The following is a 12134-nucleotide window of genomic DNA, read 5'->3' on the forward strand; positions in this document are numbered from 1 at the left end:
TGTTGCCCCAGCTGAACAGTCCCTTGAAGAAGGCAGGGATCCCCAGGAAAGCACTGGTCTGCCATACCAAGGAAGGCAAAGAAAAGGCAAAGCCTGCAGGGCTGGGGGGGTGGGTGGGTGGGGAAGCAGGTGGAGGTCCTGTGGAGGACAGGCCAGCGGGGGAGGTGCGGGGGTGCACCCTGAGGCTCTGAGAAGGGGCAGCAGGGGGACTCAGGACAGGTGAGAGGTCGGGCCTCACCCACAGCCTGCAGCTGGATGCTGCTTTTTTGCTTGCTGCCCTCTCCGTACCAGCATGTGGCCTGAACTTCATAGAGGATAGCCAAAAGGGGATGAAAGGTCACCTTGATGTAGGAGGCCTGGCCTGGCTCCAGCAGGCCCGTGGTGGGCAGTATATGGAATGGGCTGGGGAACTCCCAGGTGAAGAAGGTGGGCAGGTCCCTGGTGGGGGCAGGGGGGTTGCAGATCAGAGCCACTGGGCTCATTTGGACCCCTGTCCCTACTTTAGAAAGGCAGAGATGCTGGGCCCTTCTCTTCTTCCCCTCCCCCAACAGCATCCTGGGACCCTCCTCACTGAGCTCACTCTCCCCACCTCTGAGCCTCAGCTGCTCCCCTCACCCCACATTTTCCAGGCAGAACCAGGCCTCGGCTGTGTCCCCCACGGCACACATGGGCAACTGTAGGGACGGTGGGCAGATCAGACTGTGGCGAGGCAGGGTGGCCCTCAGGTCCACACAGAACATTCCCTCTTCTTTCTCAAACCAGAGCTGGTCCACATACTCCTTCTGCAACGTGGGAGGTGGGAGGCCGGAGGCAGTCAGATATCCGTGGTAAGTGTATGGTGTTCAGGGACCACAATCCCTCCTCCCCCGCCCCTCCAGCTCTTGGTTCTGTCCCCAACATAGTCGCTGAGGGCGGGGCTGGATCATGGCCCTCCCCCATCAGTGTCCAAGGAGAGCTGGGTACTTATCCTCTCACACTGTCTTGGTCTCAGAGATCAGGGGCCTCTTTTGCAAAGAACAGAGTATTTGGGGGAATGTTCTGAGAGTAGGAAGAGGCTAAGGGTAAGGAATATAAGGTTTGTGGCCAATACAGTAGCACAGACTAGTCTCCAACATCCGACTGGGAACCCCCTGCTGTCCAATAAGTTCAGGCTCGGAGCCTCTCCAGGGTTTCCAAGCTGGAGCTTCTGCTACAGCTGGCAGGAATGGGTGTGTGTGTGTCTTGGTGGGGGAGGGGGGTTCTTTTTGCTGCTCTGCTCTGCTTCCTATTCCAAGGTCACGGTGCCCGTGTCCCTCCCTGACCACCCCCTCTCAGTGGCAGACCTTACCTCCTCCAGAGGCCGGAAGATAATGGGGAGTGTGAAGGTTATGCCCGGGCTCAGCAAGATGGGCAGGGGGATGATAGTGAAGAAGAACTTGGTCTTGGGGGGCCTGTAGGAGAGAGCCGGGGCTTAAGCATTTCACGATCAGGGCTCAGATAACAAGAAAAATCCTGGAGCGTTGAGCTGGGGGAAACCAAGGCTGAGACCAGAGGGGCCAGGGTGCCGATCCAAGCTGAGATCCAGGCAAGGCTGTGGAGTCCAACATGGCTCAAAACCGTAGATAGTGCAGACTTCTGAAATAGTCACAGGAAGACGATACTACCAATAACTCTGTACCAATAAATGTTTAGGGGCACTGGGTGGCTCAGTGGGTTAAGCCTCTGCTTCGGCTCAGGTCATGATCTCAGGGTCCTGGGATCGAGCCCCGCATTGGGCTCTGCTCAGCAGGGGGCCTGCTTCCCTTCCTCTCTCTCTGCCTGCCTCTCTGCCTGCTTGTGATCTCTGTCTGTCAAATAAATAAATTAAAAATTAAAAAATGTTCAAGTTTAGATGACATAAACCCATTTCTAGGAAAGAATTACTTACCAAAGTGGACTCAATAATTAGATAATTCACTTTATGGCCATCCTACCTAAAATCATCAAAGCCATTGAATAAGTAGTCAAGAATCTTCCCATAGAGGGGTGATTGGGTGGCTCACTCAGTTAAGCATCTGCCTTCGGCTCTGGTCATGATTGCAGGGTCCTAAGATGGAGCCCCGCATGGGGTTCCCTGCTCAGTGGGGAGCCTGCTTCTCCCCTCCCTCTGTTGCTCCCCCTGCTTGTACTCTCTCATTCTCCCTCTCTCACAAATAAATCTTCCCACAGAGAAAACACTAAGTTGGATGGCTTCACAGCAAGTCCTACCAGACATTTGATAAAAAATTACCCCAGCCTTACCTTCCCAGTAATATAAAATGAGGGGAAAAATCCCCCCAATATTATACGGATCCATTGTAACATTGTTACCAAAATCTAACAGAGGCAGGAGAGGAATGAAAAATTATAGGCTTATCTCTCTCATAAACAAAAGGAGAGAGCCAAAGGAATTTTGCAATGTATAGAAAGAATACTGAATTATGACAAAGTTGAGTTCGCTCCAGTAAATACATGGTTGGTTTAGCAGAGGAAATCAATTAGTGTACTCCACCAGGTTAACAAATTAAGGCGGAAAAAAAATCAAATGATCATCTCAATAAAGAAAAATATTAGGTAACCTTCAACTTGTTTGTGAGAAAAACTCTTAGCAAAGTAGGAATAGAAGGGAATGTCCTTAACCTGATAAAATCTTTAAAAAACCCAAGTCAAAGGGGCGCCTGGGTGGCTCAGTGGGTTAAGCCGCTGCCTTCGGCTCGGGTCATGATCTCAGGGTCCTGGGATCGAGTCCCACATCGGGCTCTCTGCTCAGCAAGAAGCCTGCTTCCCTCTCTCTCTCTCTCTCTCTCTCTGCCTTCCTCTCCGTCTACTTGTGATCTCTCTCTGTCAAATAAATAAATAAAATCTTTAAAAAAAAAAAACCCAAGTCAAAACCAAAAGCCACAGGAAACACCCAAACCAATGGTGATATGTTGGAATTTTTCACATTAAGATCACAAACAAACAAGGATAAACATCAGTGGAGGAGGAGATCATCAGGGAAAGTATGAACTTTTCAATAAATGGCTTGGGGATATTTGGACATTTGTTTGAAGAAAAGCATCATCGGATCCTTACTTGAAACCATTCAATAAATAAATAAATAAATAAATAAAATAACATTATTCACAAAAATCAATTCTGCATAGATAAAAGACAAACATGAAAAGCAAAAACATCATCTTTAGAAGATACTATAGGAGGGGCGCCTGGGTGGCTCAGTCGTTAAGCATCTGCTTTCAGCCTGTGTCATGATCCCAGGGTCCTGGGATCGAGGGTCCTGGGATCGACCTCTGCATCGGGCTCCCTGCTCAACAGGAAGCCTGCTTCTCCTTCTCCCACTCCCCCTGCTTGTGTTCCCTCTCTTGCTGTCTCTCTCTCTGTGTCAAGTAAATAAATAAAACCTTTTTTTTAAAGATTTTTTTAAAAGATTTTTTAAAAGATTTTTTTAAAAATCTTTGTTTTTTAAAAAGATTTTATTTATTTACTTGACAGAGAGAGAGAGAGATCACAAGTAGGCAGAGAGGCAGGCAGAGAGAGAGAGGAGGAAGCAGGCTCCCTGCTGAGCAGAGAGCCCGATTCGGGGCTCGATCCCAGGAACCTGGGATCATGACCCGAGTGGAAGGCAGAGGCGTAACCCACTGAGCCATCCAGCGCCCCTAAATAAATAAAATCTTAAAAAAAAAAAGAAGAAGATACTATAGGATAGCGTCTTCATGACCTAGGCAGTGGGAGAGAAGGACTTCTTAAAAGCAGCACCAATCATAACCTAGAAAGATTGATACATTTGATTCCTTTGAAACGAAGAACTTCAATTCTTAAAAAGACATGGTAAATAAATGAAAAGACAAGTCACAGGTGGGAGGAGATATTTACAACACATAACTGACAAAAGATTAGTAACGATAAGAACTTCTATTTGATAAAAAGACAGGGACACCTGGCATGGGACTCTTGATCTAGGGGTTGTGAGTTTGAGCCTTGCATGAGGGTGATGTTCATTTAAAAAAAAAAAAAAAGACAATCTAAGAGAAAAGTGAGTCCAGACTTAAACAGGAATTCCACCAATGAAATGGTCAATAGCACACAAAAGACACTTAGCTGTGTCGGCAAGCAGGGAAATGTAAATCAGAGCCACAAAAAATCACCACTGTTGGAAATATTTTAAATTCTGACAATAGCTTTGGTTGGTAAAATTGCGGAGGTGTGGGAATTCGTGCATGGCTGGTGGGAACAGAAATATGAATGAGTACTTTAGAGAAGAATTTGACTTTACCTATAAAAGGCAAGAATGGACATGCTCTAGGTCACAGCAATTCTCCTCCTATGTATCTACCCTAGGAAAAAACCTGCAGGTGAAGATCTATACATGAATGCTGATCACAGTCCCAGACCAGAAATAACCCAAACATCCCTCAGCAGAAGAATGGATAATATATTACAATATAAGCATCTGTTGGAATATTATACTGTGATGACCAAGAATGAACTATTGTCACATGCAGATGAGTCTTCCAAACCTAACTTAACAAAACCCAAGGAGATACAAAAATATACCATACTATTCTACCTACATCAAGTTTGTTAAGAAGGTAAAATTAAACTATATCATCTAGGGATGCAAACGTAGGTGGTAAGTCCCTTCATTAGAGAAAAGCAAGGAAATCTTTAAGTCAGGAGAGTGGTTACATTTTTATGGTCGTGAAGGTGTTTCAACAGGGGAGTGACACACCATGGGAGAAGGTCAGCTTCAGACACGTACTATTCTATTAGTAATCTGGTCATGAGGGCTCCTCTTTCAATAATTATTCAAACTGTGCCTGTTTTATATGCTCTTCTAATTTTAAATGATAACTTAAATTTTTGAAAAGATGTATTTATTTATTTTAGAGAGAGACAGAGAGCGCGGTGGGGAGGGGTGCAAGGAGAGGAAGAGAGAATCTCCAGCAGACTCCCCGCTGAGCGAGGAGCCGGGTGCAAGGCTGATCTCACAACCCTGAGATCATGACCGGAGCCAAAACCAAGAGTTGACGCTTAACTGACCGAGCCACCCAAAGGCCCCTAATTTTATATGAAAATTTTAAAGTTTGGTTTCTAAAGAATGACTGGGGGGCTTGAGGGCTCAGGGGCTGGATCTTTGATTCCTGATACTCATACCTGTACACCATCTTCTGGGTCTTCAAGGACACGTTTTTCAGAGCCAGGTTCTTGGTGATCTCCTTCCCTAATGTCCAACCTCTCCACTGCAGTACCTTGGCCACCTCAATGCCCCAGATGACTCTCTTCTTCACTTTTTCTCGCTTCTTTGAGAAGCACACGTGAGTGTCCATCAAGCTGGCTGGCTGTCCAGTTGTCAGGGAAAAGGAGGAGAAGAAAGGACGTGTTAACAGGGTAAGATTCAAATACCCAGAGAACAGGCAAAGATCTCCCTTCTCCAGGAAGTAAGGAATTACCCCATCTCTGGCCCCTGGGGCATGGTCTTGGAGAGAGACAGTGAGGGGCAGGTAAGCCCTGGAGTCAGATATTACCATTTCTGAGGTCATGGCAATGGTTTTCCAACTAGATTTTCCGTGACCCCACTCCTGCAGCCTTCCCTGGACCACTCCATCAGACACTGAGCAGTCTTAGTCTGCTCTGTTCCTCAGTGCACCTAAAGATACCAGTCCCCTCTGGTTTGGCCTTGTCCTTTCCCTCCTTCCCATCCTATGCTTTTGCTGCAGGTCTCTCATAGCTAGAGTGGTCTATCCTGCACAATTTTGGAGATGATAAGAATACTCTACCATTCCCTCTCCCATCCCTCAACTGCCTGGTAGAGCAGGGGAAGGAGTCAATTTGCCTGCAAGAAACCTCCACCCCCCGCCCTGATGTGGGGCCACTCCAAGGGCTGCTCCTGACGATGCTAGAGGAGCTGTGTGCCAACGCTTCCCATCAATAACGGAAAATCCTTCCCGAGCTGATCCCTAGCCCCATCTACCTGAGAAGGGAGGGGGATGGAGGGGCAAAGCGAAGGTGAAGAGAAGATGAGCAAGATACCTCTTCCTACCACAGTCTTTGTGATGAACACTCCACTTACCGCCATGTTACGTTATCTTTGGGCAAGTATTGCTTCCATGTTGTTACTTAACATAAAGATATATTCATCTGCTGGACAAATATTTGGTGACTACATACCACATGCCAGACATTGTGCTAGGCACCAGGACCACAACAGTGAACAAGATAGATGCATCTCTTCTCTCTTGGAACTTACACTCTCAGTTTAAATATTTACAGAGCGTCAGGTGGCCAATGTGGTATTTTCTTTCCTGGTCAGCCCATGGAGGAAAGGTGACATGGGTGGGAAAGGGTAATTTACGGTAATATCAGTTGGGACATCAGTCAGGTCCAGTTGGGAAAACAGAAGCCACTGTGGGTGTTTAAAATGAGGAATTTAATGCACAACCAAGGCATAGTGAAGGGCCCAGAAGCTAGCAACATCAAGAAAGGGCTGCTGTGCTTGGTTAGGGGAGGTGCTGGGCTTCTCAGAGCCCTGAGGCCTGTCAGGTGGGGACTGGAGTCATGGGGAGATGCAGCTGCTGATGGGACTACGGTCTCAAAAGCCAGGGGGGAAGTGGGGGAGAGAAATACCCTGGCCCCTCCCTTCCACTCCACTTCCAATCTCCTGCCAGCTCAGGGCAGAGTAGGGAAGGGCGGCAAAGAAACATGGGGCAGACAGGCCCAGAATGGCACAGAGGGAGGGAGGGAGATGACCCCCAGTCCTCAGGGAAGCAAAGGCAAGCACCACTGCATCTAGAGAGACACAAGAATGCACACACAACACAGACACATGCGGCACCCCCACAGTCACACCCCACACACTCCTAGACAACCGCCTTCCACCCCTGCCACTGCGATGTCACAGAGAGACACCCCGAGAGCTGCAAAAAGTCAGCAACATCCACATCTGGGTCATGCATACGGGGTCAAGCCCAGGAGAACTTTCTGAGGGAAGAGAGAGCCCTTGACTACTCTCTCAGCTCTGACTGGCACCTCTCCAGCGTTCTTCCCATGCACCCCCGGTGCCCACGGGCACTCTCGCCATGGCCACCGCTCCAGGCGGCGTGGTGCTCCATGTATGCAGGGTATAGGGTTGGGGTTTGGACAGAGGAGTCAGGTCCTTCCAGAGTGCTACCCCGCCCCCCGCCACCTTGCCCCCCGCCTTGTTGTCCCCCTGCCCCACCCACCCTGGTCATGTGCTCACCCGGGCGCTGGTGTTGCTGCTGCTGCAGACGCTTAGCGCCACACTGCTGCCCGTGACGGTGGCCATGGCCGCTGTGCTGGCGCTCAGACAGGACCCAGAGTTCATGGTACAGTCCCCGCTGTCCCTAGTCTGCGTCAGGGAGCTTGGGGCTGCCTGGAGGAGCATCAGCCACCTGGAACACAAGTCCAAGGGGAGCACTCCGGCTGAGCCAGAAGTTCCTGCCAATGGGGAGCTAGGAAGAGACCAGAGGGGAGACAGGGACATCAAAGAGAGAGGCTCGTGGAGTAGACTCACTGAGGCTCTCATTATCAAAGAAGGGCCCACTTTCCAGCTGTGGCAAGGAGGTAGGAGGTGGCGCCACGAGCAGTGAGCATGAATCTAAGATCCAGTGCTTGACCCAGGAGCCTAGAAACTCCCCATTCAGGAGAGGAACCCAGGAATGAGGCTTGCCACAGCCATGCATGGCATTTCTCAGGAAGCCCCCAGGGAGTGAGGCACATGCATTACCTTTAGTTGGCTTTTGCCCTCTACTTGTTTCTTCTGAATGTGTCTGGCCTCCTCTACGAAGAAGGGGCAAAGAATAGGTGAATGAGATTGGATAGTTCTTGGTCTTTCAGGTTTTTTCTATCAGTATGCAACCTGCAGTCCAGGTTTAAAGTAAGCATTCACTGAAATAACCGCTCAATCCAGAGATAAGCAAGTCAACTTCTAGAGCAGAGGGATCCAGGGAGAGACTGCAGCTGGAAATTATAGGCAAATATATGCAAATTTAATATGCAAACCATGTGCAAAATGTCATATATATGGAGAAGTGCTTTTTTCCCGGGGAAACTGTCCGCAGCTTTCACCAAATATTCAAAAGGATATTTGGTCTTGCTCTCGGGAACACACATGGGACCTAAACTCCAAAACCCCTCTTCCTTTAGGGAACTTCCTTTAGCACACACACCAGGTGTGGCTACTATATTGGACAGCATCAATCTAATACCTTTTTGAACATATGTATATTTTTCAGACTACTCAGTGTCTTTCCCCACATCTTCGAATAACAATCTCCAAAATAGCAACGACTTTTACTGACATTTAGTGAGAACTTATATACCAAGCAGTGTTGGAAGGCCCTCTCATGTATTTTATTTTATTATTATTTTTTTAAATTTTACTTATTTATTTGAGAGAGTGAGCAAGTAAGAGAGAGCACGAGAGGGGAGAAGGTCAGAGGGAGAAGCAGACTGCCTGCTGAGCAGAGAGCCCGATGCGGGACTTGATCCAGAGACTCCGGGATCATGACCCGAGCCGAAGGCAGTTGCGTAACCAACTGAGCCACCCAGGCACCCCCCATTTATTTTATTATTTTTTAAGATTTTATTTTTAAGTAATCTCTTCACTCAATGTGGGGCTCAAACTCACAAACCTGGGGTCAAGAGTCACATGTTCCACCAACTGAGACAGCCAGGCGTCCCTTATATATTTTAATCTTTACAACAATTTATGGTGAGATGCAGCTGTCTTTTATTTGTCCTAAAATTCTCTCTCTTCGAGGCATCTGGGTGGCTCAGTTGGTTAAGTGTCTCTTGACCTCAGCTCAGGGTCTTGATCTCAGGGTTGTGAGTTCAAGTCCTATGTTGGACTCCACTGGGGCATGCAGCCTACTTTAAAAAAAATCACCTCTTTTCAAGTTTGGGGTTCAACTTTTAACTCCTTATTATAACATATTACACTTTAGTCAACAGTTTTATGGTTATCCTTTAGAAATTTACACAGTTTCATCAGACACTCTCCCATCCCCTCCGCATCACCATCCAAAGCAAAAGATTCTGTTGATTCAGTTTTTCCTAATGGGCAACACCTCCAAAACCTCTGGAGAATATCTTAGATCCACTCACTGACTCATTCATTCATTCACTCACAAAGCATTTACTGAGTAGCTATTATATATGTGCAGTGCTAAGCAATGAACAAGACAGGGAAGGCCTCTCCTTTCCACTGTAAAGAGGATGTTAAATGGAATTAAAAAAAATGGGGGCGCCTGGGTGGCTCAGTGGGTTAAATCCTCTGCCTTCGGCTCGGGTCATGATCTCGGTGTCCTGGGATCAAGCCCCAGGCCGGGCTGTCTGCTCGGCGGGGAGCCTGCTTCCCCCTCCCTCTCTCTCTGCCTGCCTCTCTGCCTACTTGTGATCTCTGTCTGTCAAATAAATAAATAAAACCTAAAAAAAAAATGTCAGCTGGGGAGGCAGGGAGGGGAGTCCCATTACTTTTTGGCTATTGGATGGCTTTGTAGTCCAGCCTGACTCAGTAAAGTCTGTGACCTCAGGGGATTCTATAGATAGCCACTGCCTCAGAGCTCTGAAAAAATCTCCAGTCAACAGCCGTAGAAGAAATTAGAGATGATGGGGGTAGAAATCTGGTCTAGATCAGGTTTTAGGGCTTAGGGAAGAGAGTGCTGCTCCTGGAGCAAGGAAGGCTGCATTGGCTCAGGCTGGTTGAGATGGACAAGTTTCTCCACCTTCTTGAGCCCCAGTCACCTCACTAAATGAAGGTTATCTTACTTCACAAAGTTGATGTGAAGCTGGAATGAAATAAGGGATTTGAAAAAGCCGTAGATGAACCAGTGTTACTGTAATTAACAATTATAACTTCCATACTCGGTTGAGCTACTCTTCTAAAAGACACCCATCTAGAGTGACTGTGAAGACGCTGGGCCAGTTAGGGGTTGTTTTTAAATCCAATTTTCTAATCATGAGGACTTTAGAAAAATATATATCATCAGCTTCATTTGCCTCATTTCCAACGTAAACATTCCTAAGATGACCACTGGAAAAGTCACGTAGTGTGGAGTGGAAAAGAAATTGATAAAATGAAGTGATAAAAAATACTTAAGTTAGTTCCTTCTCTAGGAGATCCCAGGCTGATCTCACCCAAGTCTCAGTCCTACGGGGCTCTCTAAGGGACATGAAGGGGACCCCCGGCCACAACTTCCCAAAGGAGGTGGTCTTCCAGGACAGATACCTTCGGTCGCCACTCGCGCTGTTCCCCAGGTCCTGGGACCAACTCTCGGAACTCACTCCGCCGCCATATTGTCGTCTCCATAGAGACAGGACGCTCAGGGCACGGCGTCTCTCGGTATCCCAGGACAACGACGGCATCCCGAATGAGTCAAGGCTCAAGGAAGGCGAAAGCGCCGGCCAATTTTAATGCTTACCCTTTTTGTATTTTCTGGTTTTCCCTTCTAGTAGTTACTGAGCTTCTATCAGTCGCGACATGGAATGTATGGTCTTCTACTTGTCGTGACGTCCTTGCAATCCTTATTTTAGTAGACAACCAAATTCCCAGGAGGTTACTCCGTGGGCTCGCCCCAGGAGTGGGAGCCGTTCCAGTTCTTTCCGGCCGCGCGATGGTGACGTAGGGTCAGAATCTCAACCGAAACTTCAGTCTGTGACTGCGATTGTGAACTTAAAAGCACCCAGTAGTTATTTCTCATTTGCATATTGCTTTACGACTGGATTCCTTTTGCAGGTGGGAGAGAAAGTGTCCTATCCGTGTTCTGCCGGCATTTCTCCTCCCTGGCAGCAAACTAACTCTTTTCTGGGGATCTGGAGGTTAATGGTTGAAGAAGGCGCTGGTACGCTAATGTGGATTCTTGGAAGCCCATTTGTTGATTTGTCCACATTTGCTTTGTGGAAAAGTTCTGTAGAACAACAAAAATTCAAGGGAGTAAACTTTAAGTAATAAATAATTATTACTTATAATCCAGTTGGTTTTTTTAAATGGATTTATGAATTGGGCCGCATCCCATCTACAAGTAGAGGGGAGCTCCAGGGAGTTGTGCAAAATGGAAGGTTTATACAGGCAGGAGGGTGCGTCAAGATGCTATTAGCAAAAGAAAAGGAAGGATTTTTTTTCCAGGTGAGGTGGCCTTCCTTTATGGGGAAGGACAGGGGCCCTTATTACCCTTATTACAGATTGCCTTATCTTCTTTTGGGGGTTGGAGAGGGTACCTGTGATAGATGACCTCATTGGTGCTGACCAGAAAATTCCTGTCTGATCTGTTAAGACTACATTTCTGGGGGAGGTTGAAACTTGGCCCAAGGGACACCATTTTGGGCCTGTGGTTTTCTTTGTAACAGCTCTAATTTAGTGAAGACTCAGGTGGGTGAAGCCGAAAGCCTCAAAGTTCACTCGTGGGCAGTTAAAGATGTTTCACCACCCAGGACAGTGATGGGGATGGTGTTACAGGGAGAGATCTTAGTGAGTCTCAGGGTAAACCCAGAAAATAAACTCTCATTTTGGGAAAGTTGGCATTTACTTGTGAAAGTAAACAGTGGATGGACTAAGATGACAAAGTGGCCTGAGTTGGCCTGGAAAATCACATGGCCAGAGGCTGAGTGAACTGGAGGGAAGGGGCAGGCCAGGGGGCTCATGAAGTTACGCCAGCACCATTAAGTCTGGAATTTTCTTGGGATCAAGGAATGTGTAACTTAGTGAGCCTTTCACCAGTTTTAATGTTATTCCCAGAATCTAAAATCTGCACTTTGGACGTGACAACGTCTATGCTGTTTGTTGTTTCTATAATGATTTCCTTTTTGTTTTCCTCTAAACTCTTTTTGAAATGGTCAGCCTGACTCAGCAGGACAGGGAAAGAGACCTGATTTTCCCTTCTTAGACTGAAAAGAAATAGGAGCAGTGACTCTGCAGAGAGGGCTTGGTGGTGGCCTCAGTAATCCCAGCAGCAAAACCTGAAGAAGGTAGAAAAGATCGTGCTAGGAGCAATGTGCCCTTGTGCCTTTTCACTAAGGGAATGTCCCTCCACAGCTCTGGTGTGCCCAAACTTTGGAGGATTCCTTGTCCCCGCCCTGTGGGCTCCACTTCTATGGGTCTCTGGCTGCCTGCTGAGAATTCT

The 12134-nt window shown here is 47.5% G+C and overlaps 1 protein-coding gene across 5 annotated transcripts in view; it reads right to left on the reverse strand.

Annotated features, from left to right (window-relative positions):
* The window catches only part of CFAP65 (cilia and flagella associated protein 65), a 36672-nt gene extending 26069 nt beyond the window's left edge, over positions 1-10603 (reverse strand). Inside the window, exons 1-7 of one of the 5 annotated variants that reach the window (XM_047723019.1) lie at positions 10437-10603; positions 7742-7794; positions 7235-7406; positions 5152-5336; positions 1328-1430; positions 616-782; positions 239-438 (exon numbers count right to left, since the gene is read on the reverse strand). In XM_047723019.1, the coding sequence (XP_047578975.1) occupies positions 239-438; positions 616-782; positions 1328-1430; positions 5152-5336; positions 7235-7399 (820 nt within the window). In that variant the 5' untranslated portion in view covers positions 7400-7406; positions 7742-7794; positions 10437-10603. Of the gene's footprint in view, positions 1-238; positions 439-615; positions 783-1327; positions 1431-5151; positions 5337-7234; positions 7467-7741; positions 7795-10152; positions 10331-10436 lie in introns of those variants that run through there. The other 4 variants (XM_047723016.1, XM_047723018.1, XM_047723020.1 and 1 more) reach the window with 4 other exon arrangements.
* Between the last annotated feature and the right edge of the window lie 1531 nt (positions 10604-12134).

This window comes from Lutra lutra, chromosome 3 (assembly GCF_902655055.1).
Source record: "Lutra lutra chromosome 3, mLutLut1.2, whole genome shotgun sequence".
Taxonomy (NCBI): domain Eukaryota; kingdom Metazoa; phylum Chordata; class Mammalia; order Carnivora; family Mustelidae; genus Lutra; species Lutra lutra.